The 20,894-nt window shown below is 37.7% G+C and overlaps 1 protein-coding gene across 2 annotated transcripts in view; it reads right to left on the bottom strand.

Moving 5' to 3' along the window:
- CRIM1 (cysteine rich transmembrane BMP regulator 1) overlaps positions 1-20,894 on the bottom strand; it is a 191,824-nt gene that overhangs the window by 46,150 nt on the left and 124,780 nt on the right. For both annotated transcript variants that reach the window (XM_082049838.1, XM_082049839.1), the window contains exons 6-7: positions 20,023-20,205; positions 15,579-15,776 (exon numbers count right to left, since the gene is read on the bottom strand). In XM_082049838.1, coding sequence (XP_081905964.1) covers positions 15,579-15,776; positions 20,023-20,205 — 381 coding nt within the window. The remainder of the gene's footprint in view (positions 1-15,578; positions 15,777-20,022; positions 20,206-20,894) is intronic.

Genomic DNA, 20,894 nt, shown 5'->3' on the forward strand with positions numbered 1-20,894 from the left:
ACTGTGTTTCACCTCTTATCACTGAAGTTCACCCCTCAAGATAATTTATCTTTAACTGCAGGTATAATTTAATATCAAGAAAAAAAAATCATATACTTGTTACATATTTTTTGTGGTGACTTTTCAAACTTATACTTCTGTGTTTTGATGCTCTTGTGTCTGGGACACATCAACAGAACAATTTTTTGCCCCCTTGATACACCCAGTAACGTGGTATTTCCTACAAAGGACAAAATTAAACTGTTGTTATATTAATTTGAAAGGTTTTGTTAGTCCTCTATTCGTTGTGTTTTATTATTCTGTTACCTCCCACTTTTGTGTCTGCTCTCAGCATCCTCAGTGTTTCCAGACAAGCCTACAAATCTGTTTTTTTCTCCCTCCTGTCCCTAAAGGTAAGCCCTGAGATACAGTAATTTTGTATGCATGCCTGCTTCTCAATGAGCCGCAAGTAGAGGACAAAAGAAATAATTTCATTCCCTACCCCCACATGTGCAAAAATGCAGCTAGAAAGAACAAAAATATCAGCCCTTTTCACTTCGCTAGACAAGACTCAACAAATAAAGCCAGCCCTGCTCTGCCAGGCTTCTGGCTATTTGAATAGGCAAGCAGTAGCTAAGCTTGAAAAAGCATGTACCACCGCATGATCTGAGCTTGGCTTTCATGACTGCTCTTGGTAGAAATGGCAGAAGAAGGATCCAGTGCACAAATGCACAGACAATGGGTGGGAAAAACGTGTGCTGTTTTTGTCTGTGTGCTTTAGAACAATAAAATGATACCATAGAAAGAGAGAAGAAGAAAACAAAGAGAAGGGCACTGAAGAGAGTTTGGATGAAAATAATGTGGTTTTTTTTTTTTTAATAGAGCACAAATTTTGCTGATGTCAGGTGCTTAGACATACATGAAACACAGACTTCTATTAGAATATCTTGCTTCTAGATACCCTCTCTGAGCCTGATACTTTCTGTGCTGAATTTTAGTGCACATACATGAAACACAGACTTCTATTAGAATATCTTGCTTCTAGATACCCTCTCTGAGCCTGATACTTTCTGTGCTGAATTTTAGTGCAAAGGATTATTAATTTGCCAGCTGTGAGGTTGACAAAAATTTTTCAATTCATTTTTTTATACTGCCATTTGCTTAAAAATAACTTCAAAAATTTTGAAATCCACAGTGGATATTTCAGCCACTGGTGGTCCATCAGTGCGATCACAATAGATGTGATAAAAACCCTGCACCTTGTTCATTCCAGCTTGAAATCAAACTGTGCATTTATGGGAAAGAAGGGAAGTTGGTGACAGCCAAGTAATCCCTGAAGCTGGCTTTGTTCTACATGAGCAATGCCAACAAAAAAAACTAGAGCGTCACCAAAAAAAAAAATGTTGGCAAGGTGGAATAAGACTATATTTTCATTGATATTTTTTTCTATCTAGGATACTTCTGTAATATGGAGAAAATCAATCCCCAGGCCCCACTCTTCCGCTATTTTCTGATTCTTCAGACCTCCCACTTCTCCTATGAATGATGTGACACAGCTTGTATTACAAAGAACAGACATTGTCTTCTATTTAAAAAGTGAAATATTATATATATATACATATATATATATACACACACACACAAGAACAAAGGATGGTTGATCTTGTCTTCTACTGTGCCTCATGCACAGATCTTGTTATACTTGGATGAGTACTGAGGTCTTAAGATAATGCTCAGATGAAGTATGCAGAAATGGAGAGAAACACAGATGCATTTCCATGTTCCAGTGAGACCAGGGGAAAGAGAGATCCTTAGGATTTTATCACACGCACAGTTTGATCAGTTAAAGTTATCAAAAACAAGAGAAAGAAAACTCCAAATCACCATTGATTGCCAAAGCCCTGGAAAACAAAACAAGTCAAAACAAACAAAAAAGTCAAAACAAACAAAAATCAGAGACCATTTATTACACCCTTGTTGACTTCTGGTGTTTATCTGAATGTTAAAAAACAAAACATTCACTAAAGATTTCATTTTTCATTCTAACTTTGGAGATTTCATTTACTTAATTAATTAGTTAATTTTAAGGAAAACTAAAATACACCTCCTCCCCACCACCCTGCCAAGGCTGGTACCAGAATGAAAAATTATACTCATCATACCCACAGCTGTTCTGGGCTTTGAATTCATATAGGAAAACTAAGAGGGATTCCACTTAACTGTACTACTACAAAGTCGCATGTATGATGATAGCACCAAACATTCAGTTTGGGTTTGTGTGAAGGACAAGAGGGACCTGTACCAGCAGGAGGAGGTGGTGCAGGGTTGTGGTGTTTCCCCTCTACTTGGCACTTGTGGGCCCACAGCTGGAGTAGTGTCCAGCTTTGGGCTTCTCAGTAGAAGACAGACACTGACACACCTGAGTGAGTCCAGCACAGGCCACTGTGCTGCTGGTCAGGGGCTGGAGCAGGTGGTGTACAAGGAGAGGCTGAGACCAGGGCTTTTTTAGCCTGGAGAAGGAGAGCAACAGGGACGTCCTTTTGCTGCCTACAACTACATCATGGGAGGGTACAAAAGATGACAAGGCTTGGCACACCTTGGAGGTGCTCCAGGCTAGGGTGAGAGTCAATGAGCACAAGTATGAGCACGGGAAATGACAACTTGATAAAAGTTGTTTTGTTCTTTCTTTTAAACCACAGGGGTGCTCAAACTATGACAGAGTCCTAGAGCGGTTGTGCGACCCCCACCCTTCAAAATACTCAAAACTTAATTGAGACAACGCCCTCAGATCCTGCTGTCAATGGACCTGCTTTGAGCAGGTCCAGGACTAGAAAATGTTGGGTGATCCTTTCCAACCTGGATGGCTTCACAAATTCCACTTTCACACAAACTCAGGACATTTTCAGTGAAAGCAGCAATGTCCTTAATGAAGCCTAATCAGGGAACTGAAAACCAAAGATAAACATTTCAGTTTCTGAAGATCTCTGCATGCTTTTGCCAAGTACTGATTACCTTCATTCTGCAAGAAAAGTACACATTTGCCTAAAGCCACCTCTCTGAAATCTACTAAATGACTTAAAGAGTAGCTTTTTATAGAAGAAGCAAAATTTCTTCTTCCAGGCAGTTATAACAGTAATTATCTCTGAAATGTTGTTTACTGACAGCCACAACCACCTTTAATCAGTCTCATTTTCTTTTCTCCTGTAAGTTAATATTTTACTCATCCTTCACCTCTTGGTAGATTATTTAATTATTATTACATGAAAAATACTTAAAACAAGTTGTTTGCTTTGTTTCATTTAGAATGCAATATTTTAAATCAGACCAGGTTTTTTTCTTTATGCCTTTAGAAATACCATGTGAGGGAAATACCTACTCCAGGCTTTTACAAAATTGGTTTTAACCAGGAAAGTAACTATTGCATTCTGAGTTTTTTCTTCTGCATATCATTAAATTGTTAAATATTATATAGTTTCAGGTTCTTAAGGACATGGTTCACTGCTAGAGTTAGGTTATGGTTGGACTCTATGATCCTAAGGGTCTCTTCCAACCCAAATGATTGTATGCTATACAATTAAATTTAAAAGTAAATAGGGAACTTCTATTGCTGCTTCTAACTAACTGTTAGAAATCTGGACCAATATGTATTTTAAGCCAAAAGCACTAGAAATGTAAGGGGACATGTATTTTACACTACTCAGCCATGTCAATTTTCAATTCCGCTCATAAATATTACAAAATAATTACCGTACTTTTCCTTGCTGCAGCAGTATGACAAAAGTATGCATCGAACATCTGGGTTCAGTTGCTTTGATTCAAGCATGAGGGTTACTCCAGCTAAGCAGATACAGGAGGTCTGACTTCACCTATGCTCCCAGCACAGCTCTACTCAGTATTACTCTACGTGCATGTGCTTGAAAGGTAGTAAATCCTACCAACGATTGGTGTAAAGCATTGCAAACATATAAAAAAAAAAATTTGCAAATGCCATAATAACAAACTACAACAGTGTGGGTTGACAGTGGTCTGTGTGTGTATACATATAAATCAAACAAAATCAAGCAAACAGAGGGCATTTTGGACCCCAAAGCTGCAAGCATTTTATGTATGTATGCAAGTTTTTTCTTGCCTGTTTCAATTTTTATATATAAACTTATCTGTATCTATATAAAACCAGCACTTCCAGCCGGCTTCACATTAATGAAGAGGTTTCATTCTGCACCACAGAAACAAGTTTCTTCATCAAAACTGTGAAATTGTAAGCTCTACAGATATTTGACTACAGAGAGGTTGAAAATTTTATTTTCAAAAGGTCTCCTTCTGTGAATACCCACAATGTAGATTTTATCAATTCCATTGAAAGATTGCAAACTACTACACTAGTACCTATCTTTTACTGGGAATTTAAGAGCAAAGTCCTTAAAAATTCATTGCCAAGCAGACAGTTTTTACAGTAATAGCAAATATAAAAATTGTGTCCCTAGAACCCCCCCCAAAATACTATTTTTAATTTTATTTGTGTTTATTCAGTATTTCATACAATATCTCAAGTTGGAAGGGACCCATGATGATCATCGAGTGCAACTCCCTGCTCACTGCAGGACTATGTAAAATTAAACCATATGCCTAAGAACATCATCCAGACGCTCCTTGAATGCTGACAGGCTTGGTACTGTGATCACATCCCCGGGGAGACCATTCCAGTGATCAACCACCCTCTCAATGAACCTTTTCCTAATGTCCAATCTGAATTTCCCCTGATGCAGCTTCATTCCATTTACTTCTGTCCTACTGATCACCAGAGAGAGGAGATCAGAATCTCCCCCTCCACTGCTCCCAGCCCAGAAGGTGGAGTCTGCCATGAGGCTGCCTCCTCCCTCTCCCTCTCCAAGTGACCTCAGTTGCTCCTTGTAAGTCTTGCCCTCCAGATCTTTCACCACCTTGGTCGTCCTCCTCTGCACATGCACTAATAGCTTGATGTCCTTCTTAGACTGAGGCACCCAAAACTGCACACAGTTTCGGACATGTGTTTATTCATTATTTGTATATTGACTATTACTGGTATGCTTAAAAAGGATTTCAGATGTTTGTTTTCATATTTAACATATAACACAAATACAGTGTATTCTAATCAAGATATTTTGAGAAATTATTTGGAGAATACTCCTCATGCAACTGGAAAGTAAACTTGCCAGTGATTTCTCTCCACGTATAAAAAAAAATGCATAAAAAAATAAACACAAAAAAACATGAAAGAAAGCATTTGTACTTTGTACTAAATTACAATCAAGATAATTTCAACATACAAGTAACACAGTAAGACATGAATGTTTCAAACACACTAATCTAACTGTTATGCAGCACATGGAAGCCACCAGGCCTAAAAATAATCCTAAATTTAAATGTGAAGACTATATAGCCATAACTGCCACACAAGAACCAGGACTGTATGATTCACTGATCAGTGCTACAAATCCTCAACCTCTTCTATCATATTTCCATCTAGTTAATGTGAATCAGTCTATAGTTTAACTAGTCAACATAGACTAATTGTACCTATTATTAAAAAAGCTGGAACATGGAAACACATTTTCAGTGTATAGCACAGGGAAGCTTTATTTCCACCTGTGAGCCTCTCCGTGTATGTTCTTCCCCACCCCCCCAGACTAGGCAGCATTAATCACAAGAAAAAAACCCTTTTCAGTATGTAAATGGAAATATAAATTAATTCTATAAATAATTCAGCCCACTGATGTCTTCAGTACTTTTAACAATAATGAACTGTGTAGGTTGTTTGTTGTTTATTTTTGTTTGTTTGGTTGGTTTTTTTTTGTTTTTTAGAAACTTTGCATAAAGATCTTACTGTACGCAGCCACTAACTCAAAAAATAACTCTGTGAAGTTTACACATTTAATTTACAATGATTTTTTAACCCCAGACAGAACAACTCCTATAAAATAGCAGTGCATCTATATTCTGCAATGCTTCATCTTGGAATACTTGGAGAAAGTGTTAGCCATGTACAGGGAATAAGTTAAACAGAAGAGGATTCTAGAAAACCCAGCATCTCATTGGGAGTATGAAATGAAAACCTCTCCTGGTGCATAAAGGAAAAATGAGTCAAAATCATGTTCCATACATGAAGAAAGACCTCTAACATCAATAATAAAGAACATGTCTGTGTTTGGGGAAGGCGAAATAGCTCCCTCTTCTGTAGTATTTTGTAAAACAAACTACTTCTAAAAGGTGTAAGATGTTCTGATCTTATGAAACCAGCAACAACTGACTTAAATATAGCATCAGTGCTTTCAAGCATTTACTATAAAAATTAAGGGAAAAAAAAAGTGAACAGTTTTTACCTATTGCTTTATGGGATAGCTGGCTAAAAATTGGTCCTGAAGGGTGTGCTGCTCAACAGCCTTTCTTTCGAGTCTGCATACTTATTTGAATTTTGTCTGCCGTCCAAAAAAGTTAACTGCAGCCTACTAAGCAGCAGCATGTGTGTTTACTTAAGCTTCCTGTAAAAACATTCATATCATTCCAAGAGTGACTAAATGTTTTCCATCCTCATAGTTCACATTCCAGCCTTCCCCGCCCCTCCAGTTCATTACATGAAAAATATCAGTCCCAAATCCTGGGCAAGAGAATTTCCTTCCTGGGTTTGAAATACCTAATGTCTTGCAGGATTTTTTTCCCAGCATTTAGCTATCTGTGTTAAATATCAGAGTTCAACAATTCAGTATCATATAACTATTCATAAAATGCAGGCAAGGACTTAAGATAATTTTCTAATGTCACAAATAACCCTGAAAATAATACTTCTAAACACATAGTTGGGTTTGGCAGGCTTTTGTTTCAAATTTTATTCATACTGGCAACCTGAAACTACTTGAATATGTATTTTTCCTCGAAAGTAACTATTTTATTATTGCAAGCTGAAGCCACCTATGAACCAAAGCTGCATGGAAGAGGTTTCTTTTTTTGCAGTGATGCAATCAAAATACTCACAAACAAAGTTAAAAACTTTTGTCTGTCATAATCAATTCTTCAAGTTTTCAGTTTAATGGGCATGTATACCCTTCAGATATCTTTTAATGCTGATGAGACTTTCTTGACAATTTTAGGTGGAGTGACACTAGGAAATAACCACCTTTATTCAAGTCGAATCAATTAAGCCTGTGTGTCAAGAAATGTCCAAACAGGTAAGGAGGTCATTCACTTACCATTACTAGGTGAAGATACAGCAAACATACTAAATTAACATGCATCTAGGGCACATCTATGAATGCTATGGGCACTGAAAAGAATTAATTAGAGGATACATGAGGTTCTTTATAAGTGAGACATCCTTAGCTGCATTGGTATACATTAATTAGGATTCTTTAGTTATCTATCCTTTCAGTATTTTTCCACCAAACCTCATGATCAATCATTGAAAATTAGGAAAAGGTTATTTTATGCTAGTATAGCCTTCCTAACTTTCTTAAATTTGGAGGGACTTTCACTGGCACTAGGTTTCATTATACCCTGGATGGTGTGGTTCAACAGCCTCAGCTGCCTTGTCTAAAACCACTATACTAAATCATGATCTGGCAAACATAAGCCCAATTCTCTACAGCACGGCGTCTGCATCCCTTAATTGACTTTGATGAAAAGGCTGGTTGAGAGCTACAGCAGTGCTGTTGAACAATAACTTATACTTCACGCTCTAAGGAGATCTCTGGGCCCAAATCCTGCGCCGGTGAACACTGCTCACTACCACTGACTTCATCCTGAATGAATCAAATTTCTTTTCACTGGACTCTGCCGCCTGTTTTTACTTAATGAAGTGTTGGACACGCTAAAGGAACTGAACTGAATTACATCTCAGCTAGAGTTTGGAGCCCTTTATTGATGAAAATGTTAATTTCTTTCTGTGAAGATAAAGTGTCAGCCATAATGACAGCAAAGTAGTGCAGGCCTTATTCATGAAAATTCTCCGAGGGGATTTTGCTTAACACTTAATTTCTCATTCACAGCTTACACTGGCACCCTGCCACCTGTACCTGAGGGCTCTCACACAGAAGGACGTGCTCCGAGATAACCAGTTACTAAGTATTAGCAGACTGGGTCGCAGCTTTCCCTATGAACAGCCTGAGTCTCTGGGAGATGCAAGAGAACAGAAGTGACCATGGAATTTCCTAAGGGACATTTCTGGCATCACTGCCACTGCCAAGCACTTGTATTTATTAACTTTCTAAAAAAATAATTTTTAAAAAAATCAGATATTTTCATACTGTTCTGCCCAATATTTACTTGCTGTGAACAGAACTATTATTCCAGTTTACAGATGGCTATCCACAGATGCAGATGTCCCAAGGAAAATGTGGTTATTTCTATCACTGTAGCTTGTTTGGTGTTATTCATATGCTATCATATATTGACTCTAAATAGCTACTTTAGCTCCAGTATCCACTTTTTTTTTGGGGGGGGGGGGTGATGATGTAAAATTATTTCAAAATGGAATTGCTACTTAAACTACACCCATTTTATTCAGCAAATGAACAATGGTTAGCCCAGAATAATGGATCCAGTTTCTTCCAATGGGACATGTACACAGACCAGCTCCCATGAAGAAATTCCAAGCTGAAAGAAGTGTCAACGCATACCAAAATTTACAGCTCCTTATGACTCTTGAAAAATCACTTTCTCCCCTCTACCTAGTTGTCTGTTTTCATTAGACCTGTAGAAATGGGTTCTCTTGAGACTTCCTAGTGTTGCAAGAAGCTATTGGCTCTAAAATCGGGGGGAAAGCACAGAGGGCCAGTGTGATTACCTAAGCCTTGGCTCTTAATGAAGACAGTTCAGAAAACAAAAAAAAAAGAAAAACCAGACTAAATAGATAATAGATTAAACAAACAAAGGCAAATCTCAAAGGACCAGTATCATTACAGCAGCTACAGAAGCTCTGTAGAAGCATCCATCAGAAGCTTAAATCTAACTCTTTGTGTGGGATCCACAGAAAGTGATGTGCCTGCATTTCCCAGCTCTCACCAGTGAAAGGAGGTCCCTGCCTTGAAAAGCTGTAGGCTAAAGAGCTTGAGTTTGGGGACAGGCTGATGAAGGAAGGTCTTCCCCTCCACACGACATGTGCCTCTGTCACTAACCTCATGCCTTACTGGTGACCCTTGCTTTCTGCCTCTCCCCAAACTCAGACGCACTTGCATTGAATTAGTCAGCTCCCTGCTCACACCTTGGGGTTTTATCTACACTCTCCTTGCATCAGCACAACGCACAGGCATTGCTGTGTCAGAAAACTGGCAAAAAGTGACAATCGTGGATGTACTGTAACAAGAAAGGGCTTTGATCATGTTGATGTTTACTTAAAAAAACAGAGCAGCTATATATTGGTGAGCCACAGCCATCACTTGTATAAACACTGAAAGCTACATGTGAATAACTATTACAGCTTTCAGTTACGTATGCAATTTCCTGAGTGAATCTCCTTTTGCTGAGGCTAAAAATACAAACTGTGATGCCCTGCACATGCCACAGGAAGAATTTTGTCTTCCTCAACAACTCTGCTTTCTGCTAAAACACATCTTCCCTCTTGCAATTCATTTTCATTCTTTCTTGCCCTATCTTCTTCTTTGCAAGAACCTTCTAGGCACTTGAAGACAGATGTCTTCTCATTCCAACTTCAAAATTTTCTCTTTAAGCTAAACCAAGCCAATTTATTCAGTTTGTCTTCTTAAGACACGTTTTGCTAATGTTGGATTGTGCTCAGTGCTCTCCTTCTGACTCCTTCCAGCTTGCCTGCATCTCTTTCAGAGGAACAATGTCAGGAAAAGGACCAAGAGCCTGCTATGTCAGCTATGTCAGAGACATATCCACTCACAGGAAAAAGGACTACTTCAAGTCTTGCAAACTGTACTCTTGATCATAATTTCAGCATGGTATTTTCCTTCTCAAGGCTCCATTAATCCATGCTCAACTTTTCCTTCCACTTAAATCACCAGACTTCTCCTGGAGAACTGCTATTTAACAATTACTCTGGTCCAGGACTCATGAAGAATCTCCTCCAAGTGTAGCACACTGTATTTTCCCTTGCTGAATTTGGTTAACATTTTTCTGCCAGCTCTCTGCTTTAAAACAAACATACAAATTCATACTCTGCTCTCCAAGATACTTACTGTCATTTCTAGCTTTGTTGTTTGTAGATTAAATACATTTAGCTTTGATCCAAGCTAGTGAAAACATCAAACAGAAATGGACCCTGACACCAGCACAGGTACTAGAGGATACCAACTTCAATGCAAATAAAGAAAGGCTGTCCTTTCTGAAGACTAAAACCATACACAAACCCAGAGCAGTGGACCGTGATATCCATACCCCTCTCCTCCATATATCTACCTCACATTCCTGCCCGTTCCTTCCTGGTAATCTCCCCTGGGATCTCCAGTGTGAAGTACCTCAAGCATCTCACTTAACACTCCCCCTTGTACTGACAACATCAGTAGACAAGGTGCAAGCATGGAAAGGCTGGTGGGAGCTGAATAGCTATCCTCTTCCAAATCCAGCAAACCCCAGACAAGCATCCAGAAAATCACTGGTTTCAAAGCAATTTAGCTGTCCAGTCAACACCAGAATGTATATGTGTGGGCTGCACACATACCTGCAGGGTCTGTGCTATGGATACATAAGACAGCAGTTTGTGAAAAAGCATGTATGGTAATATTGCATATCACAATTGCTACTCCTCGATCTCTACTTTAGAAAACTGTGAACAGCTATTTCTGTATGCCTTCAGTCTCTACAATCATTGAGTCCTGTTTTTTATTGCTGCTGTAGTAAGAAAAACAGGATTTTCTTGATGAGGTAGTAGGAATGATCTAGTTTGGTCTGAATTTACTGTGTTATAAACCAGACAGGAAATAACTGAATTGGCAGAATTGTAGGTGTAGCAGCACTTGGATGATATATGGAGATAAATGTTGCAAGTGACTGACACTAATAACCATTTATGCTGGATGAGCTGCAGGCAGGCCAGATCCACAGGCAGCTTTGATTAGAATTTGTCCCTCAATTTCATGTCCCACAAAGCACACTATCCTTCAACACTCAAAACAAAACAAAAGAAAGAAATAACTTTGACTAAATAGTTTGTTTCACATACTAAAGAGCTAATATCTGACATGATGAAAGTAAGTTCACACAACTTAAGCTGGTCACTGGCAAACTGGATCTATTTTACACACAAACAGAAGCCTAATGAAAAATAAACACATACTTAAAAATAGTGCTAAGCATATAAAGTCTCTGCCTTATTGTTCTTGATCTGATACCTAGATTTTAATGGAAGTATGGGCTTGAATTGGTCCATCACCAACTATATTGACAAAAATAATAGAAAGTTTTCAACAGGCAGTCTTTTTCCTGCTCTACAGCTGAAGCCTAATTCAAATTCTAGTAGAAAAATAATTGTTTCCCTACATTGTGCACTAGTCCTAAAAAACTGAAGTAGTTCATGCAAAAGGTAAGAGCTATATCTTTATTAAGACATGCAACATCTAATACATGTAAGAGCAGAAAAATAAAGTACAGTCACGATAAACTTGCATTATATAATTTAATACTTACTATACGCGGCCATTTTAAACCACCTTACTAAAAGATCGCTATTTCACTATGGCATATTCTCTATGGACTGAACATTTCACATTGTCAGCTAAAGTGAGAGAGAGAACTGGAAGCCATTCAAAAGAAAAGTGTAAAATGAGGTATGTTTATCCTTACAATCACTAGTAAACTATCTCAAGATCAAAGTTGACATTAATTTTGCCCACTTATTGAACGTATGTCTGAGTTACGCTGCTTTCTCCTTGAACATTTCTCTCAAATAACTTGTGTATCTGAAAACATGGTACTGTGTAATGCCAGTGATCCCGGAACTTAGTCCACACTAGACACCAATCTTTGTTTTCTATGCTGAATAGCAGGAGATAAAAGATGCAGAAGGATAGGAAAAAAGGAGGAAAGACTGGAGAGCACAGGACAATTGCTTTAAGCTGTTAGTGCAATGTTAATAACATTTGAACTTCTACTCAATTAACAGTTCATACATTACACTGCAAAATTAAGGTTAAGCTACAGATATGCAGATTTAATGGGGTAGTATGCAGAAAAGCATCATATGACTGACATGGAAAGTTTTTAATTCTTCTTGGGAAAAACTGTGCCAAGAATGTATTTTATTGCTTGTAGATCTTCAATGAACGTATTGCACATATTTTTTGTTAGTATCATTAAAATCAAAACATGGACTTGTCAGCCAGCTTCCCAGCCAGGACTTCCTTCTCCTCTGATCCCACCAGCCCTGGAGGTCACTGATGATGCAGTGAATATCAGTAGCAGAATATCGACAACAGAGTGAGACTCAGGAAAATGAGTGAGATGCTGATTAAAAAGGAGAAGGAGAATCAACCCATTCAGCCTAGCAGGTTAAGAGAATAGAGATGTCAGCTGGCTGGATTATGACAGAAACAAAATAGCATTTCAGATAGGACCATGTTTTCATTAAAACTATATAACCAAAATTCGGGACAATAAGATGTGCAGAGGAAAAAATGTTTTTAAGGTTTGTCTTCCCACAGCATACTATTTCCGCAGTTAGTCCTACTACAAGAAGAAAACCAGAGAACAGAGATCTAAAGAAGCTCCTTGCCTAGTGGGTTAGCAAGCAATAGGTGTATTGCAAAGAAAGCAGATACTATGCTTTTCTATTTATGCATTGAACTCCAAGTAGAAACACTATTAATCTCAAATTTAAGGCTTAAGACACATGATGCTATCTAGCAGTGGATTTGCACCATAGGTCTATCACTAATACACAAGTTCCTGCTGCCATCAGCTCAAATATTGACTTTTTGAAATATAATTTAAAAAACACATAGTGTGCAGACAGCCAACATCTAACAGATCATTATTTTTTCATAGAATCATAGGAAAGTTTGGGTTGGAAGAGACCTTCAAAGGTCATCTAGTCCAACCCCCCTGCAATAAGCAGGGACATCTTCTACTAGATCAGGTTGCTCAGAGCCCCGTCCAGCCTGGCCTGGGATGTCTCCAGGGATGGGACATCTCACACCTCTCCGGGCAACCTGGGACAGTGTTTTACCACCCTCTTCATAACATTTCTTCCTTACATCTAGTCTAAATCTACCCTCTTTTAGTTTAAAACCATTACCCCTTTTCCTATCACAAGAGGCCCTGCTAAAAATGTTGTCTCTAGTAGCATTTCTTAATGTTCTGGGATTTCCTTAATGTGAGCTTTCAATGAAAAATGTCAACAGATTCAGCAAGACACACAGGTCTCCATAATTAACAAACTTCCAATCTGGTAAGACCTTGATCTCTATTTTTATTCACACTGCTAATCACCAGGCATTGCAGCCTGGAGTTCGTTTGATGTCCTAAGACATAACTTTAAGAAGTTTACTGGTAGCCTTGACTGGTTTATTTCTCAGGGTTTTTTTGGTTTATTATATTGCAAGATAAGTTGTTAAGGCTCAGATGCTGAGTAATTTCTCAAAATCATCCGAAGCTGCTTCTTGCAAGCTGTATTTTTCATATGTTAGGTTCCAGCATCTGAACTCACTGCTGAGTTTTAACAGCCCAGATTTTTGATCCTTGAAATATTATCAAATCTAAATTCCTGAAATTAAATAACTTGGCATTCTGGAGCATAATCTTCTGTTTTGTTTGGGTTTGTTTGCTGTGGGGAAGGGAAGGGAAGAAAGAAGAGACAATTCAAGTGTGTTTTCAGGTATCTGAATATACTCAAATCTCCCCCTAGCACAAACTAAAACTACTTCCAGTAATTGCTGGTTCCATCATTTATGTAATTTCATTCTACAGTGATTGTTTACTTGGCAGTATATGCTACCTAAGGAATACCAAGTCAAATGTGATGCTTTGAAGCTTAAAATTTAGGAAGTTGCTCAAAACACCACTCAGTATTACTCTCCTCTGGACGATACACTCAAAAACAGATGACTACATATAAGTGTACATCATACAACAGCTAACATGACAAATAAGTAGAGATTATTTTCTGAGAAAATATAATTTAGATGGCAAGAAACTTATTAAAATATTGATTCCATGGTCTATTGTATCAGTCTTGATCTATTTGTCATCATTTCTGTTGTAAGTATAATTTAACACCAACTCCCCTGCAACAACAGCGCAACTTTTATGGACTTCAGCAATTCCTAGCTATTTCTGCTTCTAAGAGTAAAACCATGTTACAGCACAGAATTGTCTAACCTAGTCCAGATGAGCTAACTTGTGTCCTGATAGCCCTGCAGAGGCATTAATGTGGCATGTTAACGAAGGACGAGCTTGGCTATGTTGCAACCTTTAGCAATGAACGATGGAAGCCTATGCTGTACCCTGTGTTCGCTTCCCACAATTCATCATAATTATCTCACTCTGATATAGATAAGCATTTAATCCAATTATTTCTCATCCATTTTCTCCAATCTGGAACAGGAAAACAAAGATATCTGTCTATCCTTCTCTCATTGGAGGAGAAAAATCCTCAATGTATTGAAAATACTTCCATCAGCCTTTCTCTCTCTGTACTACCTTCCCAAAGTTGCTCTTATACATGCTAACTAATGAGGGGCGAACAGCACATACTCTGTGATATCCATCACGAGGGGATTACTGGGGTTTAAAAGCAGCTAACCTGCTTCTGCATCATAAAATTAATTAAATACAAGTAGCAACCCTCTGAAATTCACCAGCAGCTTTTACATATTATCAGACACCTTCATATCTTGTGCTGGCTCGTGGTCATCCTGTTGTCCAGGTCTAGGTTAACAATTTCTAAATTTAGCAGCCTGGTGTTTTTCATGATGAATATATACTCAATAAAAAGCAACTCTGAACTAACATACATAGATATGATTTTTTTAAAAAAAGTTATTTCAATGTCTCAGTTTGCAAATCTTCATATTTCCATTGCCAGTCTGGGCAAGCACTTATCATGCAGTTAAGTTAAAAACTCAGTTGGTTACACAAGATATATATTTCTACAGGGTAATGAAAACTGCATTTTAAACTCTAAAAATTAATGCTTACCAGATAACATCACCCTCTATAAGTTCCACTGAAATAAGGATGTTTTATTCATACAACAATTATGTTCAATATCATGGCATATTGTGCAAAGAGATAGTTGGAACTAAATGACATTGATGAATAAGAAACCAGGAATAATCCAATTACCAGCAATTCCAGCCAATGAACGTTTTGATCTTCTCATTTCTCCTGTATTTATTAATAAGTTTTAAGAATAAGAGTAAAATTAATTAACAATGTTGACCTTAAATCATCTCTTACTACACTCTTTGGGGCCAAAAGAGTATCAAGTATTGCCACATACAGGTGTAGTTAAACCGTGCCTATTTTTTCTACCCACACTAGTTTATTCAGTCACAGGCGATACTGCACCAGCTACTTCAGTCCTGCAACATTGTGAAGCAAACCAGGAATTACCAAGTAAGCAGCAGCCATGACAGACCAAAGCATAACAGAGGGAATGCCACTCTTACCTTCACAAACTGGGCAGCACTCCCCGGGGACTTTGACAGGGTTCAGACAGCTCTGCCCACAGGCTGTGGCCACGCAGTGCTGGTCTCCGTTGATGCACTGGCAGAACGTACAGTCGTCCTCTCGCCAGCGGTCTCCGTGAGCTTGGATCTGCCCGTTGGCATAGCAGCCAGCAGGGTTATTTACCGGGTAAATTGGGTCTGAAATGAGAGGAATTGCAAGAGAGCAAGAAGTTTTATCTTCCCTTTCACACCTGAAGTTTATGTATGAATAACTGTGATTTTACACTACCTGGAAAGGCTTAAGTGCAGCCACTATCAAAGAAGAGTGTGGAAAGAACCACACTGTGGTACACAGTGATAAAATAAGATAGGTAACAACTTAGATATTTCAGTATTAAAATTTACTGTTAAAAAAGTTGTCAGCTTATACTGAACATTCACAAATTCAGGGTTCTGTTTTTAACTATTTCAATTCAATTTTTTAATGTAAAAATTATGAGGCATAATAACTTGATTTTCTAATTTTGATCTTCAGAACAAAATGGACCTTAGGTCTATTGATCCATTTTTTGGTATTAACTTAAGAAATTCTAAGGGAAACTGAAAACATCTCAATGAACCATTGAAATGACTCATATGAGCATCACACCGCTATTTTATAGTTTGAGCAAAGATGAGACATTTGGCACATTTCCTGCTGAAATAAAGGAGGCTGCCTTAACCTATATCTTGTCACAGTTTTGGAGATTTACTAGTTTTCCTGAACAGATGATCTGGGCTCAGTTTTCAACTTAATTTCAATTGGAGCTTTTTCCTATTGAAAGTCACAAGACCCAAATACTTGCTACCAATCAAATTAAGACTCAGTTATTTAAACAACAGAATTTTGAAGGACAAATATTATGTATGTTTTTTTGCACACATCAGATAGCAGACATCAAATAACCACCAGTCAATTACCCATAAGTCAATTTTCAAAAGTTTGAAAGTCTTGGAAGAAAAAAAGATGTCTTATCTAAAAGAAAAAAAAAGACTCAGTGAAACTTGGATTATTTCTCTGACGTTTCATCACTCCCCTTTGGAAGGAATGCAATGCATTTTAAGTGTTTGTAAAATCAACAGCAGTGCTAATAACTGTTGACTTATAATAAGCCATTGTATCACTTAGTGACAGTACCAACTTTGAGCATTTGGAGTGAAACTGCACATGACTTCTACCTTTACCTGACATTCACTCTCATGTTGAATTTTAGTAATATTTCCCATTTTAGCAAAATGGGTTAAGCCAATATAAAACACAGGTCTTTGAGAAAATAAGACCTTTAAAAATTAAAATGTTTCCTAATCTCTTAATTCTTCACCTTTTATGTTTTAGGATTTATTTGAATCTGTAATTAACTATTCTGACCTAGCCAAAATCAAATCATACACAAACAAATGAAGTTAATTTTATCATTCAACTCATGTATAGGACTCTGATTGACACAGGAATACAGAAAAAACACAGAAAAGACATATAAGTCTCATGCTATTTGCAATAGTCTTTTATGTGAGTCAAAGCTCAAAGTTCCTGGTACCCTTAAAAGGTCAGTAGTGCTTAAAGCTATAAATTGAATCCAGCAAATTAGATTTCCTGATGCTGAGGTATTCTACAGGACTTTAAGAAATAATTCTTCCTGGAGCTAAGGCGAGAAGGGCTTGTGCTTGTAGTACACAATTCATAACAAATTTACCACTGACATTTAAAAACTGTTGCAGAAAAGAAGAAAGCATTATATTTCTTTATATTCCTATCATCAAGAAATCATGAGTAGGAAACAATTAGTTGGCTTGAAAATCAGTCATGAAATAGTCAATAGACAAAGCAAAGGTAGAAAAAAATGCCACCTCTTCATCAACTAGAAAAGAATGAATGGACGGGCTGTTAAGTATACATTCTGCCCATTTAAAAGACTTACCTTCTCAGTTTAGGTGTCACTTAACATAATCTGATTTATTAAGAAAGGGATCAGAGCTTTCTTTAAGTGTTTAAAGGAACTAGGAAAATTATAACACGTTAACAAATTGTCTAGCCTCACCTAAAAGACTTCCACTAAATCAAAAGGGATTTATAATAAAACCCAAATTTTATCTTACCATCCAATCATTCAGAAGTCAGAATCAAGACTTCCTTGATTCAGTGCTACAAGCCCTGTCAGAAACGCATGCAACAGAAACAAGTAAGCCAAACAGTGCCAGATGATTTGATGAAGGATCCTGTCACTTGGCATCTCAGTCAGCTGAGCAGAAATTAAATCATAGCCATTACTTGAAAAAGAAGATTGTACTCAATAACTATAAATCGTTATCCATTTTATTCTGAATATTAAGTACCTGTCCAAAGAAGAAATTTCCATTTGCAGGCCAAATATACACAACCCAAACCCAAAATGAAATGTTAACAGGTTTTCCTGATAGTCTGATTCAAAGGTTGCAAAAATGGAAAAATCAACTTTTAACACTGTATGATGATATGGCAGAACAATTTATTGATGAATCATAAGATAGATGAATGTTAAAATCACCAAAGATGAGGAAGGACATATCTAGAACTGTAAATCCAATGTGAAAAATCAGCACCCACATCTGAGTATGACAGAGCTGATACAGAGAGGCCAAATATAGCATATATATAGATACAGTATTTATGTATCTATATACATTGTCTTAATGATTTCATAATGCCACATCTCAGAATATTCACATATGTTAAAAACAGTAATTACAGCAAAAAAGAACAGATTTCACATATTCCATAAAGTCAGGAGCTCTTATAGCAATTTCTTCAGGAGTGGATCTGCACTTACTCAGGAAGGGTTTCACCACATCAGCCATGACCTCTCTAAACTTTTAAATCTGTTATTAAATGATGGTATAGCACTGAATTTCCTTCCCCCTTGGCCCCTCAGCTTGAAGTCTCTGAAAAGCATGGGTACAACTGTACAAGGAAAGTCCAAAAAGTCTAGCATCCTGCCTCCCACTACAGCAAATAATGCACATCTAGACCAGATCTTAAACAGAGGGCAAACATAGACTGGGATCTCTTTAGAATACTTAGGCCTACAGCATTTGTATTTCAGCTTCTCTACGTGTGAACACCATGTTATCAGCCTACTTTCTAATCTTCCTACTTTCTAATCTTACTACCCTGATATTTCATTATCCAGATTTTGGTTTTCTAAATTTCTGAAGAAACTTTCAATAGTCTGTAATGAAACAAGCCACCAAAACAGTATCCTTCACTAGATTCTGTGCTGACTGAGAAGGTCCAACTCTTGTAACTGCCTCTTTTAGACTCATTTTCATGAGGTTCTTTACCTTCATGATTCTCTGTTGGGAATGAAGCACAACTGTAATGGATCTTTTGGCTTATCTGCTCCTGCAAGGAACTACAGGAATACTAATATTAAGCACACTGCAAAGTGTTTGAAAGTGGCATTAAAAATTAGATTCCTCTCACCAGGAGATTCGAGATCTCCAGCTTATTTTGCTTATAAACACAGGGCCTAGGAGTGATTCACTGGTCTTTTGTCTGTGTCCTGGCCATAACCTGACCCACACTGGGGCAAGACCCAAGCACAGAGCACCAGTCCCATCTCCCTCTGCTGGAATCCTCTTTGTATTCTAGCAGAAGATGCATCAAATATTTTCTATTGTAAGCAAGACGGTCAACCTGAAATTTCCCATAGAATCCTTTTTTTTAGGACTGCAGGCCCAGCCAGGAGAAGAAAAGGCTGTCAACAGGGCAAAGGAGGAAGAAAAAAAACTTTGAAGTCAGTTTACTGCCCTGTTTCTTTGCCATAATTGCAGAGAAGAGGTGTTCGTGTTGCTCTGCCCGAACAGAACAAGGCTGGAAGAAACAGACTGCAAAGCAATGGAAATGTGTCTTCAGGCCACCACTTCTGCTTTCATAGAATCACAGAATGTCCTGAGTTGGAAGGGACTCAAAAGGATCACCGAGCCCAACTCCTGCCCCTGCACAGGACAACCTCAAAATTCACACCATGTGTCTGAGGACATCGTCTAGTGTTTGGAGAAGCCTGTCTAAGTACCTGGTGCAGAAATTAGGAACAGTTTTTGTGTACTTTGGGAAGAAGGCCCCCCAAAAAGTACTGCACACTTGACTCTGTCTGAGGAAGTTCTGATGCAGAAGGGAAAGGAAACTCAAAAAGCTCTATATAAAAAGGGTAGAGTGCCAACACCAGAAAAGCACTGCAAAAAAACATGACAGCATTATAAGACACAACAAAAAAGTAGAAATAAAATGAAATAAGGAGGCATATGCAAACTTTAGAAGAACGAAATAAAGCACTTGTTTGCTCCTTTGCACTGAAAAAAAAGGCAAATTAAAAAAAAAAAAAAGCAACAGAATTAATAAGTGAACAGGATTTAAAAGATACCATACCTTCGCACACAGGGCAGCACTCCCCTTCTGGGACATAGTACCTGTCGCAGTGTAGCTCACCACACTGGGCAGAGAAACAGATAGAGACTCCACCTTGGCATCGACAGAAACGACAAGCATCCATTCGAAACATGTCTCCATCATAATATTCCATGCTGTTAAATATGCAAGTTGGCTTCACTTCTGAAAGAAGAAGGGAAAACAAAAAAAATGCATTTTACAGATATTGATATAAGGGAAATAGTCAAACTCACGTTGCTACTTACACAAACAGATATGAAGAGACAGCTGATTTTTTCATACTCATTTTTTGAACTCAATTTTTTTTAAGAACATTGTACATTTTATTGTCTGTTTCAACAATGGAAGAAAATAAATGCTATTCAAAATTACTTTCAGGGCAATTATTTACAAATAAAAATCTCCATTTTAAAAACTAAAATACTGAAAGAAGGTTAAGGCGCTGGTATGTCTTCATAGGTGTTAAATATTTCTCATTCTGGATGAGCCAGAACCTACTTCAAATTTCAGTACATGAAGCAATAGATTTTTTCTGGTTTAAGACGAGAGTTTTTGATGTTTCTTAATCATAATCTTTCTTTCTGTAGCACTTGGTACACAAGTGGATGAATTGCAGCAGAGCAGTCCAATCCATAGGGGTATGTTTAAAAAAAGCCAACAAACATATTTCGTTACTGCATGATCTGTTATGCGCAACTGATACTTTTCAGTTCAAGCAACCTGAAGCTGCACAGTCAGTTCACATCCATATTCCCCACAGAAAACAACCTCAATCGTAAAAAATATTGATGTGATCACTTTAGTGTTTCAAAAACACAATTTCTTGTACGCCTCCATCTACAGAATAACCA

The sequence above is a fragment of the Streptopelia decaocto genome (assembly GCF_964273445.1).
Source record: "Streptopelia decaocto genome assembly, chromosome: 3".
Taxonomy (NCBI): domain Eukaryota; kingdom Metazoa; phylum Chordata; class Aves; order Columbiformes; family Columbidae; genus Streptopelia; species Streptopelia decaocto.